Source organism: Mustela lutreola, chromosome 6 (assembly GCF_030435805.1).
Source record: "Mustela lutreola isolate mMusLut2 chromosome 6, mMusLut2.pri, whole genome shotgun sequence".
Taxonomy (NCBI): Eukaryota; Metazoa; Chordata; class Mammalia; order Carnivora; family Mustelidae; genus Mustela; species Mustela lutreola.
This window is the reverse complement of record NC_081295.1, coordinates 107,624,480-107,646,355: the sequence shown is the minus strand read 5'-3', so window position 1 is coordinate 107,646,355 and position 21,876 is coordinate 107,624,480. Positions and strand designations below refer to the sequence as shown.

Here is a 21,876-nt window from a genome sequence, read left to right as displayed (position 1 = left end):
TTTTTTAAAAAAGAAATTCATTTTAAGTTTGTGCAGTAATAATCACTGGGAGAGTTGTAGTTAGTATCAGTTCCTTTTTGTCTAAATTATTGTACTTCTCTGTTGTGGTTTCAATAGCTATTTAGACAATATTCTGATTTGTAAAGAGGCCTTAAGAAACCTAGATTTATGTTACAATAATTGCCTTCTGGGAATATTCTCTTAATTTATATGCATAATTAATAGTAATGATAATAGAATTACTCAAGATAAAAGTAAAAATGTTAAATTAAAAATGGCCTTTAAGATTCATAATTTAAGCAATACTAATAAAAGTACTTATTTTACATATTAATTAGGATTGTACTTTATGCAATTAACTTAAGGCTATAATAAAATTAAATTGCACATTTGAAAATACATATAATAATTTATATTTCAGTCTATCACCATTTCTTCAACAAATCCATCACATGAGTTTAAAATACCTGTGTTTTTAAAAACTTAGAAGGTAAAATGTGATGTACAGAATGAATAGTACATAAAATGAATAGTACAAAAAATAGAAGTAACATAGTCTAATATCTTTTGAACAAATAATCAATGTCATTGTGGTCAGGTCATTGGTTTTGCCTACTTACTAGGCTATCCCCAAATTTTGAACCTGGTGTTCCTGTGGGGTTTCCCAGGCATCTGGTAGTTCACAATATCAAATTATCTATAAAAACAAAAGGAGAGAAAGAAATCAATATGTGAATCCATGGTCATTCACATGAATATATGAAGCAAAAATATTTGGATTCTGTGATCTAGATTGGATATATGACCATTTCAGTTCCAGTTTGATGATTTAGTGTATCATCCAGGACAAAGAAGACATCAGAATACAATGATAATGTCTTGTCTTGCCTATGGCTCTTCTCCAGAAGTATGCTTACTTACATGAAAATAAGCCAAAAATTCCAGAACATGTGAATTTTTTTGCTAAGATATAAGCAAATAAAGAACATTAAACAGATGTTCAGAGTATGTAAATTCCTAAAACTAACCTGTAAAGGGAGTATCTAATACTCAGATGGATAAATACTTCACACTGTGACATACTCTGAAGCAAATGGATTTATGTGAAATTGTCACTAATTATTAAAAGGAAAAAAGGTAGATGACAGAAATGAACTGTGAAGATTCTGAAATTGTATGGTGACTTATTTGCATATTTGAAACTTTTTAGCTATTTTAACTTGAGAATTATTGGCCTCAGCAAAGTTTCTAATAATGAATAAACACTTCAACTTCCGCACACTTTAAGTTGATATTTTTAATGTTGATGTTTTGCAATTGAAAAAGAATCTCATAATGTGGCTGCTTCCTTAACAATTACTAAACTACATCCTACATAACTATGCTATCAAAGTCTGGCAAATGGAATTTTAGAGATTGCAACCATACTACTTTCTAAATTGGAAAGTAAATATTTTAAAGCAAAATAAGAGTTTAGTAAATGTGTGTAAGTGTATAAGTTAAATTAAGTCTCATTAAATTTCAACAGTAACGCATCTCAATTAAAAAGAAAAAGGATTCTGAATAAAACTGATCATGTGGGAGGGAAAAACTACTTATTTTTTCTCACCCCATTAGATGATACCAGGCATTGTTTTGTTTAATATGTTTGCAGAATTCCTTGTCAAGTGCCTCATAGTTTAACTTGATAAATGCCCCCAAATGGCTCTTTTGGTGTGGTGGAATTCATAGAGCTCCCCACAAACAAGAACAATAAGAGACATGGGTTATGTTTTATTGCCCTTAAGAAAGAGGAACAAATATAATAGAATAGAAATACCACAATGTTTATTTTCATAAATGTGAAATAAAAATAGCTATATCAAAAGAATAGTATCTCTAACAACAGTGGGGATCTGTTGTTATATTTGGAGTATTTGCAGGAGCTAGTGGAAGATGTAGTGACCAGCAGAGTGGTTACAGAAAAATGTCTAGGCAAGGTAGTTGACAAAATTGCTACAAACCATACTTAATGATTCCATTTGCAACTCTTCTCCAACAGGTGATGAGGCAGTATTTTCCACGTTGAATAATCATTTGAGGATAGCTCCTACCACTGGCTAATAGAAGTTCAAACTGACTTTTTTGTACCAAGTAATTCATTTGTGTTTTATGTCCTCTCCCCCAGTATTGTAGGTCAAGTCTTGTGTTAAAAGCCCAATGTGACAGTTTCATGATTTAGAAGTTTCTTACTATTTTTTTTAAAGACTTTTAAAAACAGTTTTAGGTTCACAATAAAATTCAGAGTAAAATACAGAGATTTACCATATTTCCCATAGCTCCTAGCCCCACACATGCATAACTTTCTCTATTATTAGCATCATTCACCAGAATCATGTGTTTGTAATCATGTATTGACACATTATAATCACCCAAAGACCTATAGTTTACCTTAGGGCTCATTCTCAGTGTTGTATATGGTTTGGCAAATGTATCATGAAATATATATCTATTGTAATAGCATACAGGATATTTGCACGCCCTAAAAATCCTCTGTACTCTCCCTATTGTCCCTTCTCTCCCTCCCCACCACTGACAACCACTGGTCCTTTTATTCTACCATAGTTTTTGCCTTTTCCAGAATGTCATATAGTTGAAATTACGCAGCATGTAGCCTTTTCAGATTAGCATCTTTCACTTAGTAGTATGCATTTAAATTTTCTCCATGTCTTTTTATAGCTTGATAGCCCTTTTCTCTAGTACTGAATAATATTCGATTGTTGTAAATAGACCTTTAATAATGTGATGATGAAAGTGGGAAGAGAGGGAAGCATTCTATTGTCCTGTGATTAGGTTTCAGTCTTTTAGTGAGCCTGTCTCTGGACTGTGAAATCCACAAGTGTTTCTCAGACCTCTAGGTGGGACAGAATGGCTATTGTGGGCTAGAGTTGGGTATTTCCTGTCTTCCACATGGAAGGCTGGAACTGATTGGTGTTGGGTATTTCCCTTCCCTATGGCCGTTAGGTTCTGAAAATACCTCTGCACCTTAGGCTCTGACTAGCTAGTTCTTCCTCAGGGCAGCCGTTGTTAACAACAACGGAGTGTTCTGCTGTATTTCAAAATATTTCCTCCCCCAACCCCAGCCCTCAGAAGCAGGAGGAAATTTTTCTCTTATATTTACTGTAGGGACCTAGTTAAGCATCTGGAGGTAAATCTCAAAATACTATGAGAGCCCCGTAAGCCTTAGTCCCCATACAATTTTTAACTCTCTTTAACTTATTCCACACCAAGATTCCAACAATGCATCAATTACATTTCAGGTTTTCTTACCCTGGCTGTGGTACCCCATGTCAATTTCCTCGTCTAAGTCTCTATGACAGTAAGCCAGGACTCCCTGTGTTTCCCTGTCTCTTTGCTCTTGGAGTCAGGGCTTTGCCCTTGCCCTCCCACTCTATGGACCAAGAGCAGTTGCATTTTTCAGTCTGTCCAGCTTTTTACTTTGGGGACAGAAGTGTTTTATTAGTTCCTTAATATATTTTTTTGCATAAACAAATCAAGTACATTATTTCAATCTGTCAGAAATTCTATTAAAATATTTATAAAATGAATATATATATATATGAGATTATATTGCTTATAATATCAATAGCAATGGCTCAATTATTCCATGTATTAAACATTATTACTAGTCACAGTATAAATATTTTTATAGAATATAGGGCTAAAAGTTGTTAAGCATTTCTGTATTTTAAAGGTTTATAGACCCTTTTCATCATTCAAGATAGGACTATAACCATCACATAACCTTACAAGAACAAATAATATAAGTTTAACATTAAAAGTTTAAAATAAAAATCATAAGCCCTTTGCAGATAACAAGAAGATGACTGTATTCAAATCTGAAACCAACAGGTGGGGTTTACTTCAGGAGAGCAAGGGCTAGTTTAACATTCATAAATCAATCTTATAATTAATTGTACAAATAATTAAAAAATAATCACATCAGTCATATTATCATATTATGTATCATTTGACCATATGATCATATTAACAGATAAGAAAAACCATCAATTATATTAATATATGCACAAAAATCATTTGAGAAAAGTCAAACCTCATTAACAATGAAGATTGTCAAAAACACTAAGAATTAGTGGGAACTTCCTTAACCCAATAAAATATCTACAGATTGGACAAGAAGAAATTGAATTGTCTTTATTCACAGATTTCATAATTGTCTTTATAGAGAACCCCAAGGAATCTATTGATTTTTTTTCAATGAACATTAGAATATTGGAAAGAAAGGAATAAAAAACAAATACCACTTAAAAACAACCATCCAAACACAGGTATAAATCGAACAAAATGCTTATAATATCAATACCACAATAATATAATGTGTGTGGAAAACTACAAAATACGGATGAAATAAATTAAACGTGATCTAATTAAATTGAGAGATCTTTCTTATTTGAAAACTAAATAGAAAAATATTTCTTATTCATTAATTAAAACACAACATTTTTTTTATTTTTTTTGTGAATTTATTATTTTTTTATTTTTTATAAACATATATTTTTATCCCCACACAACATTTTTAAGATGTCATTTCTTCCCAACTTTTTTCCTCCCCAACTTGATCTATAAATTCAAATCAATACCACTCAAAATCCCAGAAAAGGTTATATATATATATATATATACATATATATATATATAATAAAGATCATAATGGATATATTTCAAATTATGTTGTAGATATTTGCCCCTTAAGGAGATAGAGCATAACTCTTTACCCCTTTAGTGTAGGATTTGTATAGCCACTTCCTTCCAAAGGGTGCACTTGATATGACTTGATGAAATGAGTTTTTGCTGTAATCTGTATCCCCAAAACCTGTATTGCCAGTATAATCACAAGAATATCATCAAACAAGCCCAAGTTGAAGGGCAGTGTATAAAAGACTTAATCAATACTCCTCAAAACTCTAGAGATAATCAAAAACTGCGATGAGAAACTATCGCAGTCCATAGGAGCAAAGGAGATATGGCAACTAGATGTAATGTGGTATACTGGATAAGATCCTAGAACAGAAAAAAAAAAAAAAAATAGACATCGGGTAAAAACTAAGAAAATCCTCAAAATATATGCACCTTAAGTAATAATAATGTACCAACATTGTATCATTAATTATGACAAATATACTAATGTAAGGTATTAACAATAAAGGAAGCTAGTTATAGAGTATATGGAAGCTTTCTTAACTGCACCTGCAAAATTTCTATAAATTTTCCATAAATCTAAAATTATTTGGGACACCCAGGTTGCTCAGTTGGTTAAGCATCTGTCTTTGGCTTAGGTCATGATCTCAGGGTCTTGGGATCCAGCCCCCATGTTGGGCTCTCTGCTCAGAGGGGAGTCTGCTTCTCCTTCTCCCTCTACCCTTCCCGCTGCTTGTACTCTCACTCGTACGTGTGTTTTTTCTCTTTCTCAAATAAATAAGATATTTTTAAAAAATTATTCTAAGAAAAGGGTCTATTAAATAATTTTTAAAGCTATCTCATTAAAAAAAAAAACCTATAAGGCATGTAGTTTTTTTTTCTTTGCAGTGGAAATTAAAAACAATATTAATATTGATGATGGATTAGAATGTGGACAAATAAACATTTCTTACCATGCTGGCAAGTATCTAAATTGGAAAAAAAATACCTAAACTGATAGAGCATTTTTGAAAAAAATTTATGATATTAAAGGAAAGACAATGAAAACTTCAGTGATGAACAAAATGAGCCCTAAGTTTGCTTATGTTCCATAGGAATTGAGAATTTCCTCTAAAAGGAATTAGGTTTCTAGTTGCTACAAAGAGAAGGAGGTTTATGGTCTCAGTAGTAACTCATTATTGAGGATTTTACCTCATAGTGAAAAATGAATTCATAAATCCATACATAGTTAAAATAGGTCTTGTTTGTTGGTCAAGACACAGTCTTCAATTAGGTCCAGTGAGGATCTAGCATAATAAGTTTCCTGGAACATTTGTGATTGTTTAACATGTAGTTAATTATTAGCTTTGGCTGGGTGGGGCTATGTGCTAGAAATAGAGAGCCATATTTGGCTAATGGGTATATGCTGTGCAAGCAGTCTCATTTTCTGGTTTTAAATTCTACTTATTAATTTGTTCATGTTATGACCTTAGAAAAGTTACTTGCCAACAACTTTTCAGTAAATATTAGCTATTTTAGGGGTGTCTGAGTAGCTCAGTCATTAAGTGTCTGCCTTTGGTTCGGGTCATGATCCCAGGGTTCTGGGATCAAGTCTAACATTGGGCTCGCTGCTCAGCAGAGAGCCTGCTTCTCCCTCCCCTACTCCCCCTGCTTGTGTTTCCTCTCTTGCTGTCTCTCTCTGTATCAAATAAATAAATAAAATCGTTAAAAAATAAAAAAATATATTAGCTGTTATAAAAATTGTAATCCAAAATTATAGAAAAAGCTCTTGTCCCCATTTATTAATCTATCCTTTTTTCCCAGTATCACCCCCAGACTTGCCTTCACACATTATATCTCAGACATTTAAAATTACTTATAATTTCTGGATTAAGCTATACTCTTCTTATCTTCATCTTTTTCTATGCTCTTCCTAATGCTAAGAATGCACCTGTCCATATGTCTTATTTTATACTTGATTTCTTATAGTAATTACATTATTAAGTTTGTTACATCTCTATTGTTCCAACAAGGCTGGTTGTTTTTTGGAGGCAGATACAAAGTTTTACTTCTCTTTATATGCCTTTAGCATTCAGAAAAGATCTGTTATGTTGCAGGCACCTGGTAAATATGTAACTCTCTCTCTCCTGAACATTGCACTTTAATCAGTGTTTGTAGACCCTACATCAGTTCTCAGACCATGGTTTAACAACTGACATCTAAATGATTTGTATAAGTAGCCCTAAAAGAACATATGGAGAGGAAACACATCAGATGCATTCAAGGTCATTCCCTCTATTTGTTTCCTGGGGATGGTATAACAAATAACTATAAACCTGGTGGCCCAAAACAACAGAATTATTTGCTCACAGTTGTGGAGAACAGAAATCTAATATCAAGGAGAGCCACACTAATGTGTGGAAATCTAATGTCAGGAAAGCCACACTCTCTATAGATTCTAGGGGAAAATCCTACCTTTTCTCTTTTAGCTTCTAGAAGCTCCAGGTATTCCTTGATTTGGGGCAGCATGACACTAACCTTTGCCACTTTCTCCCCGATGTGTCTCCTCTTTTTATAACGAGACTTGTCTTTGAATTTAGGACCCAACCAGCTAATTTAAGGTGCTCTCTACAAGATCCTTTACTTAGTTACATCTGCAAAGAACTTTTTTTTTCCCCAATAAGGTCACAGTCACAGGTTCCAGGTATTAGAACTTGGACATAGTGTTTTTGGGACCACAGTTCAATATCACCTCAAGGCAAGATCCAGCTGCATTTTGCTGGATCACTGAAAACACATTTTATTGAGGGAATTTCAAGGTGAAAGGTAATATTACCATCAAACCAAAAATAAGCAAGGCCAATACTTTAAATGTTATACTGCCTTCTATATTGGTTTCAGTTATATGCTAAATTTAAAATTAACTTATTTTATAAATTTAAATGTGCTCAGGTTTTAGAGTGAGAGGGGTCACTAAGGAATCATCTTAATTAAATATTGTATGGATATATCCCACTGTGTGTGTGTGTGTGTGTACCCACACTGTATGTGTGTGTGTGTGTGTGTGTGTGTGTACATAATGGAATATTACTCAACCATAAAAAATGAACTCTTGGGACGCCTGGGTGGCTCAGTGGGTTAAGCCTCTGCCTTTGGCTCAGGTCATGATCTCAGGGTCCTGGGATTGAGCCCCGTATCAGGCTCTCTGCTTAGTGGGGAGCCTGCTTCCCCATTTATCTCTGCCTGCCTCTCTGCCTACTTGTGATCTCTCTCTCTCTCTCTGTGTCAAATAAATAAATAAAATCTTTTTAAAAAATGTTAAAAAAATGAAATCTTGCCTTTTGCAACAACAGGGATGGAGCTAGAGAGGATTGCACTAAGTGAAGTAAGTCAATTAGAGAAAGACAAATACCAGATGATTTCATTCATATGTGGAATTTAGGACACAAAACAATGATCAGAGAGGGAAAAAGAGAGGGGAAAACCCAGAAACGGTCTCCTAACTGTAGAAAACAGACTGATGATTAGCAAAGGGGAGGTGGGTGGGGGGTGGTTTAAATAAATGATGAGGATTAAAGAGGGCACTTGTGATGAGCATTAGGTGTTGTATGGAATGATGAGTCACTAGATTCTACACCTGAAACTGGTATTATACAGTATATTGACTCACTGGAATTTAGGTAAAAACTTAAATATTTGTGATACATTTTATAAAACTATCAAGGTTTTCACTATTTTAAAAGTTTACTATCATATAATCAACTTTAGTCAGTGTTCTCTATTATATAGGCCCAGATACTTTAATAATACATATGTATCAAGCTACGTATACTTGAAATAAAGAAAGAATAAAATTGAAAATGACTGAGCTCTATGATCCTGAACCTTATTTTGTTTTCCCTCTTTGTTTGTGGTTGTTTTTTGTCAGTACACCTTAATTTCATTGAAAATACTGGTGAATATCAACTAAATTAGCTCTCATAAATCAATCTTAATGAACAACTATTTCATGTGCTTAATTTTATTCAAATTTAACAAAAACAAACTCCATAATATAGACTCATGCATATTATATATACTGTTTTTTTTTTTTTAACTTTTCTTTCTTAGATGTCTTCCTGGATTTTCTGGGCAATTTTGTAAAATTAATATAAATCAATGTTCTTCATCACTATGTCTAAAGGGTGCAAAGTGTGAAGATCACATCACTGGATGTATTTGCAAATGTCAACAAGGTAATTATCGAAAAATTATAATCATGCATACTTTATACATTTACAAAATATATGTTTATGTATGTGTAAATGTGACAATACACTCCACCAATAATGTTGTTGGTTTTCAACTAAGTTTTAAACAATGTGCACACTTAAAAAATATGAAATGGATGTTTTGTGATACTAGTAAGATACCATATCACTTAGGGTATCAGCAAGAAATCCTAGTGCTTAGAGTATATCTCATTACAGGTATTTTCTACATTTATGTAAACTTCATAATCCTGATCATTACATCCATTGTGCCTGGCGCACAGCAAGTCCTTTGTAAATTTTAGCTCTTATTAATATTGACATTATTATTACCTCCAATAATGGTCAATATAGAGATGGACAAGCTGAATGAACTGGTTTTATTCAGGGAACAATTTTTTCATTAATAATTGATGTTTTGGCCATTTCTGCCTTTGGTCATACTCTCCTTAATTATACATAGATATACTGGGGCATCTGAGTGGCTAAGTCAGTTAAAAGTCCACCTTTGGCTCAGATCATGATCCTAGGATCCTAGGATTTAGCAGGCTCTCTGTTTCTCCCTCTCCCTCTGCCTCCCAATCCCCCTGCTTATGCTTTCTCACTGTCAAATAAATAAATAAATAAATCTATCTTTTAAAAAAGTATACATTGATATAAACGATTTCTGTCTGTGTATCTTTTCCCCTCTCTTTCTTCTAGCTTTCAAATTTTGTAGATTTATTGCTTTCTTCCTGTGTCTCCTATCATTCATTTTATCTTCAACATTCACGTACGTCTACCCAAAAGAAATAGTGAATTTCCTGGAGAAGTAATAATATATCAGGAATATATGTGGGGTATATTTTTGGTCACCAGAAAAGAATTCTTTCTATCTACACACTCCACAGAGGACTTGAGACGCTTGAAAATACCCCAGGTTTTGAGGTTTCTGGTTGTTTGGGTCCCTTGAGGGAATGATAGCCAGGCAGCCTTGTGGGTATTAGGGCTTCTATTGTATATGTGAAGTTATACAAACTGGTGTGAATACTTATTAACTGAGTATTATTGACATGTTGTTGACAGGTTCAACAGTCACTCAGTGGACTCCTCTGTTTTGGAATACCACATAGTGATATTAGGTTTTTTTTTTTTTGGTCAGATAGAACATATGAAAACATTTCTACCTGAATGTTGAAATAGCCACCTCAAAAAAAAAAAAAAAAAGAAAGAAAGAAAGAAAAAAGAAAAAAAAAGAAATAGCCACCTCTACCTTAAACTGTAACTCTTGCAGATAAAAGAAGTAGAATAGATATTGCAATTCTCTGATATAAAAATAAAAATGAATACCATTTTAGAAGCTTTGCTTCTCTTAAGCAAAAATATCTTTATTGAAGGCTGAACATTTAAAATGCTATAATAGCTACCATAGGCAATGAATGTAACCCTACGAAGATAGTTTAGAAGCAAAGCGCCTATGTAAATCATTTTTACCATATCAATATATATCTTATAATTGATAGGTTTATTTTTTTCTGTTATATATATATATATATATATATATATATATATATATATATATATATATCTTACCATTGCTAGATATATAGATATATAAGATATATCTATATCTCTTACCATTGCTAGATTAGTTTTGATGCTCCAGGTTAAGATTTAACTTACTTTAGATTCATTTGGAAGCATGGAGCCATTCTGAAGCAGGTGCAGCATTCAAATGAAGCCCTATTCTAAATGCTGCTCATTACATTAGTCCATGGTGGAAAGTGGGAGACCTCAAAAATGATGTATCCATGCTTGTTGTTAGGTGTTAATCAGAACTTGCTGGTACTTTTGACTTAAACCCAAGATTCCTCACAGTCTAGTCACAAAATCGAAATCCAAGTAAGCAACAAATCAAGTAAATGCTTAGAAAATGCTGTGAACACCCTGCCAGACCCTTGTCCCTGCTCCCCAGGGCTCTTTCCAGCCAAGGCTCTTAATCATACCAGCCCATCCTCCCCTAGAGTTATTTAAGGAATAATGGTGCTCTTGAAGTTTACCCTTCATCCTTCCTCATTTTCCCTACTAGCATAGTTAGCTGGAGTTTTTTTTGTGTGTGTGTGTGTGTTTTTTTTTTAATTTGTACAGTTAAATTTACTCTCTGGAATGCAGTTCTTTAGTTACAACAAATTCATGAAGTTGCATAACTGCCACCACAGCCAGTCATGTAACCACCATCCCCCAAAATGTGCTGATGCGACCCTTTTCCTCACCCTCAACATAAATTGATTTTTACATAATTCTAATTTTTTTCTTTACCATTTTGGTCCTTGATAATCTACCCATTGCTGAGTTCTTCTTTGTGTTCTGAATTTTAGATTCTAAAAGCCAAATGTGGGGAGAATTCAACCTACACGTGTTTATGAAATTATAATTACAGTAACAATAATAGCACCTGCACGCCATGTGTACTGACTCATTTAGCCTTTATAACAACCAGAATGTCCTATTCTTAATTCCTTTTACTAATGAGGAAATGGAGTCCAGATTCTTTGGGTAATCTCCCATGGTACATTAGGGGCAAAGCTGAGATTCAGAGCCAGGAAGCCTAGCCTGGTGTTACACACTCATTTCTTGTGCTCTCCAAAGAGGGGCATTCACTGAATAGCAACTTCCCAAAAAGTTTCAGTTCTGTTATATGGATAAGTTCTGGAGATCTAGTGTACAACACTGCGTATGATCAGTAGTACTGTATCATAGACCTAACATTTTGCTCTAAGGATAGATATCATCTTAAATGTTCTAACTAGAATAAAAAAAAATAAATAAAATTGACAATCTTTTTTTTTTTTTTTAAAAAGGACCATCACCAGTAAGATCCATCAGTGTTTTGCACCTTAGATGTTAGCAATTCTAACCACTATGAGATTTCTTCAGGGAGGTTGCTGCTCAGCCACATCTATCTGATTATCTCCTAAAAAGTTTGGTAAGCAGAAACTGAGAACTTACCACTTTTCTGGGTAATTCATATCAACTTGCATTCTCCCAAATGTCATAGAAAGACACTCTAAGTGTAATTTAGTTTCGTGTCACCAAATGCCATCTGAGAGGTGGTGTTCTAATGGATCCTCACGGAGCCTTCAGCACATATTGAACAGTACAATCCATTTATAATGCTGGCCATTGTTGTGGAATCACAGACAGGACCACAGGTAGCACAAGCCCCTCCCCGCTCTGTAAGCAGACAAATTAGATTGTTAAACCATGTCCTCTAAGCTAACTAGGTGCAGTGCTGTTCACGGTTGATCTCAGAACTCACTCATCCTCTCTGCAAGAGATCATTGTGCAGGTTACAAGCTCAACAGCATTCAGGACAGTCCTGATCACAGAGCTCAACCTCTGCCTATGTAGTGAATTCAATGGCTAGTGAACTCATTTCCATGGAAGTATTAATACAAGCATTCAGATTATTTTATGAGGTAAAACATGCTTCCTTTTTTTTTTTTTTAGCCTCAATAGTCACATTTATAGTGTTATATAAAAATGTTTAACACTCAGTAAGTGAAACCACAGTTATCCCATTAAAAGCAAATTGAAAGTGAAGAGAACAACCTCTGTATTGGAAATGTGAATGCTTCCCCCAGAGTTCTTCTCAGTCCCTGGGGCAGTCTCTGTGCCCACACACTTTTTATACTCAGGAGGGATGTAATAGTGTTTATACAGGTGATGATATAAACTTTGGATACACATTTTGCTCTTAAAATAACATTATTCATTTTGAAACAGAAATGCTGCTTCCTCCTTAGGGCAAGGAAACACAGAAACAAACATAGATAGTGTTGGCCGTGAATACTCACAATTATTTTAAGTCACGGGTATGACTTTTGTATTCAGAACAGAGGCAATGCATAATGATCTTTCTTTTTAATCAAGACCCAAGCAAAGTGAAATAATCACTAATATGAAATAAAGAATGTATGCTATTGTATTTTCATGAAGATTTAGATGTAAAAAATAAATTCTACATATTCTAGAGTTAGACTAAGAAAAAATAATTTTAATTTATGTCATTCAATTACCAGATAATACATTAACTAGTAAGACAGAATCATTATAGGCTTAGGCTTAATTTTACTTTATTTCCCTAGATTAGATGCAAATCACTTGGTGCTGAGAGGGAAAAGGATATGAAAGTAAAATATATAAATCTTTCAAATAGTGACTTTTATTTTCATCAATAAACTCACACTATTATAACTGCTATGTTATGGCAGAGAATGGTAGTATTAAAACTGGTCAATGTTTCTAACTATATAAGTATTAAAAAACATTTTGCTATCAACTTAAAATTAGTCTAATTTGTTCTTATTTTTATTATAATTTGACATTTAAATTCTTTTTTTAATTTTATACCCTCATCATTAGATATGATTTATTCTTTAAGCATTTATTTAATTTCTATTATGTATGAAATATGAGGTTAGTACTGTGATTTTAAAATTTAATTACTTTTCTGGAGAGCTAATGAAAACTTCTGGTTTCTTGATTTTGAGCCACTAGCCAGTATGTTCTGAATATTTGGTCACATTATTACAAATGGATATCAAACCTACATGGGATTCAAAGGATGTTTTCTTTTTCTTTGCTTCTAAATCTTAAAAAAAAAGTCTTACCCACTGACTTTTCATTTCTGTTTTATATCCTTATCCTTCTCTCCTTTCTTATTATCAGTTGCCCATACCACTACAAGAACATAATCTTATTTACTCATTTTGTTATTATATTTTTATAAAAGAAAACTAATAAAAAAGCATTGTTTACATACATAAACCCTCTCTTCAAATAGCACAGTGCCATGTGTTACTCAGAGAAGCAAGATGATGAGCAAAGAACATCTAGAAACTGAGAAGAGTAAGATTCAAATTCCAGCTTTGTGACCTGGTAATTTGGGGATCTTTAACACTATATAAAAACCCTCTGATTCTCAGTTTCCTGATAATATCGTGTAGAAAAAAATCACCTAAAATGTGTAAAGCACTAAGTGCAGAATTATAGTTAAGATATATTATTTTGGTCTGAGGCAGCTGGAGCCCATTAACCCATGTAAATTTTACTTAACTTTCAAACTATCTCTTTCTTCATTCACAAAATTGAAAAATAGCTTCATTCACAGGGTTTGCTCAACAAGGCATCAGGAACAAATAATAGTCTCCAACATTCCTAAAAAAAACTTACTATATTCTATGTTTAGCAATTTGCACCGATTCTTTCATTCAAATCTCACCACAAGTTCTATAAACTGTGAAGTATGTTTATTGTTATTTCCACATTGCAAGGGCTTTGAAAGATCTCAGGACTTGCCTCAGCTTCCACAGCAAGGAGCCAGATTCTGGCACCCGTGAATATATCACCTCCACCAAAAATATAAAAAATAAAAGTTAATTTTGTTCATTATTTATTATGTTATTAGTTTCTACCTCCCTTCATTACCCCCACTTTTTTTCCCCTAATACATATTAAGAAGCTATAAGAGTTTTGAATTCAAAGACTGGCTCCCTAGAAGGAAGTCCAAATCTAATCTAATTATATGTATGTATGTGTGTGTGTTTGTGTGTGTGTGTGTGTATACACACATATATATATAAAATTGCATATATATTATATATGTTAAATATGAATTCATCATATATATAAAATATATATTAAACATATTTTCTAGAAGCGAGGTAAGTGGTTATTAATAGTTTTCTACTGACCTTTAGTAACCCAAAGCACAGAGTTTTGAAATAAAAGACTCAAATTATGATCAATCTTTGTGTTAAAACATTTTTTGTTATGTAAGTTTCAGATATACAGCTTTATATTTCAATATCTATATACTACAAAATGATCACTACCACAAGTCTAGTTACCACCCGTCACCTTGCAGTTGACCCCCTTCACCTACTCTGCCCGCCTCCAACCCCTTTCCCCTCTTTACCAGAAGTCTTTTCTCTATGAGTTTTTGTTTTGTTTTCCTTCTTCATTTGTTTTGTGTGTAATTCCACATGAGTGGAAATCATACAGTATTTATCTTTCTCCATTTGACTTATTTTACTTAGCTTAACAGGTCTACTACCAAACCCAAGTTCAGCTACCTGTCCCTTGAAAGGCCATTACTCGAGACAAGTTTTTTATTGGAAAGGAATTGGGGCTCTATTCAGGAGGTTAGCAACCTGGGGAGAAGGCAGACTCTTGTCCAAAAGCCAACTCTGAGGTTTCTGCCTGGCCCAAGGGCTTTTAAAGACGTTTAGGGAAGATAATCAGCAAAGGGAGTACAGTGGCCTACAACATTTCTTGATTTCATGAGGACTCTCAATGGGGCCAGCTACAAACATTATCTCAGTGCTCCAGAACTGAGTGAGGAGGGTCCAGTTTGTATTTCATGATTTGCAAGAAGACTGTTCATTCTACAAAGGAGGGCAAGTTCTGCAGATACACAAAGGGGTGGGGGTGGGGGAATAAAATCTTCTGGGTTACCTAGAAAATTTGCTCGAAAATAGGCTAATCAGAAAGTTGAGCTGCCTTTGAATAGACCTGCTGGGTTCTGTGGCCTGAGAAGGTTCTGGTCCTTCATTCCTCAAGCCCAGTGGTATGCAAATCTCAAAGAAAATAAATTAGTTCCACTACAGATCCAGGGATTTAGGTCAGCAAGAAAGGTGTGTTAACTTGGATTAAGTTAACTCTTCAGACTGGTTGGAGTGCTGTTACAGGTTCATCCTTGTTACCAATGGCAAGATTCCATTCTTCTTTATGGCTGAGTTGTATCCCCTTGTATAAATATACCTCATATTCTTTAACCATTCATCCTTCTAGTTTAATGGCTGGTTGGCACCCAGCATCCACTCCTGTCTGCTATGGTTTCTGTATTACAAAGACAAGAAAACAACAATATCTAGATGTCCCTTGAAGCTGATGTTGTGCATATACATTGAGTTCCAACTATAATAAACATACCTGAAATTTCGAGGATGTAGTGGAAGTCATTTCTAGGTATCTTAGCAATTTCAGCTGGTAGGTAAGTTTATGGACACGTGAGATTTTCTGAGTCTCTGACTTTATGTGTATTAAAATGCAGAGCCGTCAGAAATGGCACTGAGACTCTGTAATCCAATGTCAAATCACTAGTTTCAGATTAGGAAGAGACAGCAAGAGAGACTGTGCCAGCAGATTCCTGGTAATCCAGCTTCCCTCTATTAGTGTAGAGAGTTCTTTCAATTGAATAATTCTAATGGTGGCTTTTATATTTCTCAATTTCCTCATTATGGGGGAAGTGGCATATCCCAGAGAGTCCTGTGTGTGGTTTTTGGAGTTACTCCTACAGTCCTTCCTTCTAATAATTTTGTAAATGTTTTGTTCTGTTTTTAAGACTCCTTCCTTAAATACCTAGAGTGGTTCCTGTTTCCTGTTCTAAATCTTAACTAACTTATTTTCTATCCCAGTTTATTGTTTTTGATCAAGATATTTTTATTGTTCCCCTCAGCTTAACTATACTGCAGACAGGCTTCATGATTTCAAGTCCCTGACTTCCATTTCTTTAGAGCATCTACTTCAGAAAACTTGTAACTTTTTTCTATGCCTCTCAGATGTGAACATTCTTTCAGCCTTTTGTCAATTTTACAACCCGGAAATGTTTTTCTAGAGCACCTGAGAGTCATCCCTCTGAAATGTAATTACAGAAGGAGATAGGGTCCCCCTCTGACTCCCCACCAGGCTCTGTGAGAAGCTAGGAGCCTACTGCCCATAGATGAGAGAGTTACCAAGCAAAAGATGTCCTCAGCACATTGACCAACTTCCCCCCACCCCAATATCTTCCAGTATTTTCGCATTAGCTCACTCCAGCTTTTGAAAATTCTCCTACCTGTCTTTGTTTCCGTGCAGTTAAATGCCGTCTCTTTCTCCTGTTTCAATAATATCTCTCCTTTTTACTGGAATACTCTTGAATAAAGTCTTCCATGTCTTTTTAACTAAAAATAATGATTTTTTTTCTTTCACAGTTCCCATCTTTCCACTTAAAGTTTTACAATGCCCTTCATAGTATTAGTAGCAAGAAGAAAATTACATCATCAATTTTAATTGTTTAGGCTATATTGTGAATTGTTTTATTCACTCAAAAGAATATACAATGAAGGAATATTTGTTTTATAAAATAACATAGTAAATAATATAGTAAACATTTGTGTACCTCCCATTTGCTTTAAGGAACAAAATATTAGCAATAATTCCAACCTCTTTTATAGTCCTCACTGAACACATCAATATTATCCTACCATATTCTGAATTTTATATTCCACATTCTCTTAGTGTTCCTTAGAACTTTATTTTATATATGTGTGTGTGTGTGTGTGTATGTCTAAGCAATGTTACTAAGCTTGCATGTATTTGATTTTTATAATAGTTATCAGAATGTAAGTATTTTTATAGAATATGCTTTTATGCTTCACAATATGTTGTGAGATTCAACCATGGGAGTGACTGGTCATGGCGGCTTTTTATAAGCTCTGCAAAAATGTTTTTTTCTGTGTCACCTTTTATAGCCTCTGTAGTAGAGATGCCTACAGAATCAACCTAGCATATGAAAGCATTACAAAGTGAAAAGGGTCTTGGATGTGATTTTGGTAAAATTAGTCTTTTGGCAGCTCCTTCTAAGTTTGATCTGGACTTTGCCAAATCTTTTAAACTTGTGCTGTGTTTTTCTTCTTACAATGTTAGATTGCCCTAAATCATTTCTCAGCACCCCAGAATACTTACGTAATTTTTCTCTTACAATTTATCGGGGAAGAACAAAAAGAATAGGTTGCTAAGTAGGAACAAGAAAAAAACTCATTTCCAATAGCCAAAGTTAAGATAAAGTCCTGTTGGATAATACATAGAAAAATAAAGTTTATTTTAAGATTTTATCATTGAGAGAGAGAGAGACAGAGACAGAGATTGCATGAGTGGAACTGGGTGGTCGGTGCAGAAGGAGAGGGAGAAGCAGACTTCCCGCCAAGCAGGGAGTCTGACATGACCAAAGACTCATCCCAAAACCCTGGGATCATGACTCTGAGCCAAAGGCAGACACTTAACCCAGATTAACCAACTGAGTCACCCAGACACCCCAGAAAAATAAAGTTTTAAAAGCTAGTAACAGCTGCCTCTAAAAACATTTGTCCCTATGTAAAATAGTGTATTTAAGTTAACATATTCTTAAACATAATAAGAATCATTATAAATAGATCCTTCATAGAAAAGAATCAATGATTTCTAAAAAGTGTTCTTAATGGGTACCTGGTAAACCATAGTTTGGATATTATCTTTGGATAGTTTAGCAAAGTTGGTTGCTAGGTTGGTGATAAAATAATGGCAAAAACCAAAAAAAAAAAAAAAAAAAAAAAAAAAAAAAAGACAAACACACAGTGTGTTAGTATAGAAAACTAGATCATTATGTTTAAAGAGAATTCTTATAGCTTATAGTCAGCTGAACACAGACATATTATTTATATTCTGTGGAATCACAGATTAAGAAATACTAACTATAAAATGTTACAAAAATTATAAGAAAGCATTTTATATCTGGAAAAGTAGAGCAGTTGCTTTCCTCTAGATTTAAGATTCATACTAAATGGAAGTAAGCGGGCACCTGGGTGACTCAGTCCACTAAGCTTCTGCCTATGGTTCAGGTCATGCTCCCAGGGTCCTGGGATCGGGTCCCACATCAGGCTCCCTGCTCAGCAGAGAGCCTACTTCTCCCTCTCCCTCTGCTGCTCCTTTGTTTGTGCTTGCTCTCTCTCTCTCTCTGTCAAATAAACAGTCTTTAAAAATTAATAAATTAATGGAAGTATAGAGTATGCTTATACCATTGCCTTCTATATATTTATTCCATGGTAAAATAAGTAAAGATACTTGGATATGTAATGTAAAATAACTCAATAGATACAAGCCAAAACTTTATTTTATAGACACTTGCTTTCATTTTTACATAACTATGTAATTTTAGGGGAAGTTATTTATCTTCTCTAAGTTTAATTTTCTCATCTACTGAATAGGGATTGTAATAATAGTTACCTGATAGAATGATTATGAAGATAAACTGTGATAATTTATATAGAATACCAAGTCCAATTATAATGAATAGGAAGAGTATATATATATATATATGCTATTATTATTATTATTATTAAAAATTGAATATATGCTTTGTAATTGTGTTACAGGACAGTCAGGACATCACTATGAGGATGGACTTGAAGAGTGCATTTCCAAATTATGTGTTCATGGAATATGCACAGAAAATGAACCTGGCCGTGGCTCAACATGTTTATGCATATCTGGATCTGTGGTAAAGATTATTGATGGTTTTGTTGTGATATTTTTTTCCTTGTCTTTAAAATTCAGTAAGTAATAGAAAATTATCTGGTGGAAATTAGGTTGGAGAAGTCAGTATTAGCGTTTTTCTCTTTCTCTGACTGTGCATACTCCTCAGCATTCCCCTTTCCCTTCTTGTCCATTTATCACATGTACCCTCAGCCTTTCCTTTCAGGAGAAAAGCATTCTGACAAATTGATTCTCACTAAGGTGCAAGTCACTTAATGTATTGTCCTTTAATGTTTTAATGCATTTGGAAGGAGGATGCCAGTAGAGGAATTACTTAATATTGTCAGAGTCTTGGCAGAACTTCTGTTTTGCCCAAGGACATAGTACTGCTTCCAGAGTAGGGCTCAGAGTATTGTATGTCCAAGGAGGATGAATCTGCTTTCTTTGCAAGTCTGGACTGATTTGAACTCCATTAACACTAGAATGGACTTACCTTAGTAGAAGTGTCTCTATTAAAAGATAGCTTCTGACCACAATCTTTATTAAAACTGACCACAGTACATGAATATAGTAAGGGAACAGCAAGTAGTTGGCAAGACTGTGATGTCACGAATTTTAAATGTATATTTATACATTCATTAAAAGACAGACCAGTCTAAAATGATATAAAGGCTAAGTAGTTAGAGAGGACAGTCAGGTGACCCAGTGCAAGATTAAGGAATCAGACTTAAAGGGAAGGTGAGACCTGCCTATTGGCTAAAATAATGCATAAGTATGAATAGAATCAGATGCTCAGAGCGGGAAGATGAGAAAGGAATGGTCAGAAGCAGGAGTCTCCATAAGTAGTTAAGGAATTATATAGAAAAATGGTCAATAACTGTCATTGGAACAAAATAATATGAGAAAATCTGGGCTTACGTCAGATACTTTTCCCTTTCAAAGGGTATTCCCAAGGTGCATTTGTCTAAGAGAGCTTATCTGAGAAATAAACTAAAGAGAACTGTCACCTTCCTTTTTCTTCCAGTGCTCCCCTCCTGGCTTTGCCCTGGGAAAGGTTTTTTCCCAGTGATCACAGAAAGATGATCTTTGAGGAAGAATTTGAACACCCTGACACCTGGATATGGGAGGGACTTGGGTACAAGAAACTGATTTTATGATGCCTCAGATTATACCAATAATGGCTTCCTTAAAGAATCAGTAGAAAGGAAAAGATTGAAATAAATCCTTTATTTGAATTCTCCTGCCAGTACAGACTGATATATGGAAATCTAAATAATTAAAAAATTCAATGCTCATTTTATAATTTTTTTTAATTGCACACAAAGAATTTATTGCCAAGTATCCTTAAAATTCCTTTCAGGGACACCTGGGTGGCTCAGTCAGTTAAGTATCTGCCTTTGGCACAGGTCATGATCCCAGGGTTCTGGAATCAAGTCCCTCAGCGGGCTCCCTGCCCAGCTGGGAACCTGCTTCTCCCTCTGCCTCCTGCTCCTCCTGCTTCTACACACTCTCTCTGGCAAATAAATAAGTAAAATCTTAAAAAGAAATTCCTTTCAGTAGTTAATCCCCAGGATATATGCTTTCAGACTGGAATAAACTAAAACGTATGCTATCTCGGGGCACCTGGTTGGTTCAGTCAGTTAAGCATCCAACTCTTGACTTCCGCTCAGGTCATGATCTCAGGGTCCTGGAACTGAGACCCACATTAGGCTTTGCTCTCCATGAGGAGTCTGCCTGAGATTCTCTCTCTTCCTCTGCCTCTACCCCTCACCCCACTTGTACTCTCTCTCTCAAAATAAATAAATAAAATCTTTAAAAAAAACTTGTCCTATCTCTTTTAATAAAAAACTTCAAATCTGAAGGATAAATACATTAGCATATATTGAAAATACAAAAATCTTAAAAAATATGTAGTTTTATAAAACCCCAAGTCTACTAAATGGAAGGAAGTATTATAGATACAATAATCTATATTTTAGTAAGGCACTTAGTAAATTAATTTGAAATTGATATTTTTAGTTACTCTCTCAAATATCTGCAAGGTAAAATACTTACAATCATAAGAGATACTGTCTGTATAAAAAGCTATAAAGAGATAAGGGAGATTCTACTTAGTGTATTAGTTATGTTCTAAAATGCTTAGAAAAGATAGAAAAAATTTGATTTATTGAAAAAGAATTTAACATTTAAATGTTATGCATATCACAGATATTTAAAATTAGATATACTTAAAGATATACCCTTGTAAATAGTACATAAAATATTAATTGGAACAAAGATCAAAATATTTTGAAGAACTACAGGAGAATCAAAGAAAATCTTTAGAGTCTTTGTTGGAATGAGAGAAATATTAGTAGCAAGTTAGAATCATAAATATTGAAATAAAAGAATAGGATGAAAAAATTATTCTGAAAACAGGTACGGCAATTGCATAAGATTACTGGAAAAATCACCTTTCAGATTTCCTTTCTCCCTTTTCCAACTAATCCTGAGAGTAAATGGAATTAAAAAAATAAAATCATAATCATGGTAAAATGTTAAACTTCGTGGTTTCTTATATTTTTAAAAAAAGGAATGTCATTCACAGAAAGATATAATATTTGAGAGAACCTCAAGAAACAAAGCAGTTAGATGG

At 34.1% G+C, this 21,876-nt stretch overlaps 1 protein-coding gene across 1 annotated transcript in view; it reads left to right on the top strand.

Annotated features, from left to right (window-relative positions):
- Window positions 1-21,876, top strand: part of EYS (eyes shut homolog) — a 1,683,276-nt gene that overhangs the window by 827,712 nt on the left and 833,688 nt on the right. The window contains 2 exon segments of the mRNA XM_059179314.1: window positions 8,788-8,912; window positions 19,142-19,266. Coding sequence (XP_059035297.1) covers window positions 8,788-8,912; window positions 19,142-19,266 — 250 coding nt within the window.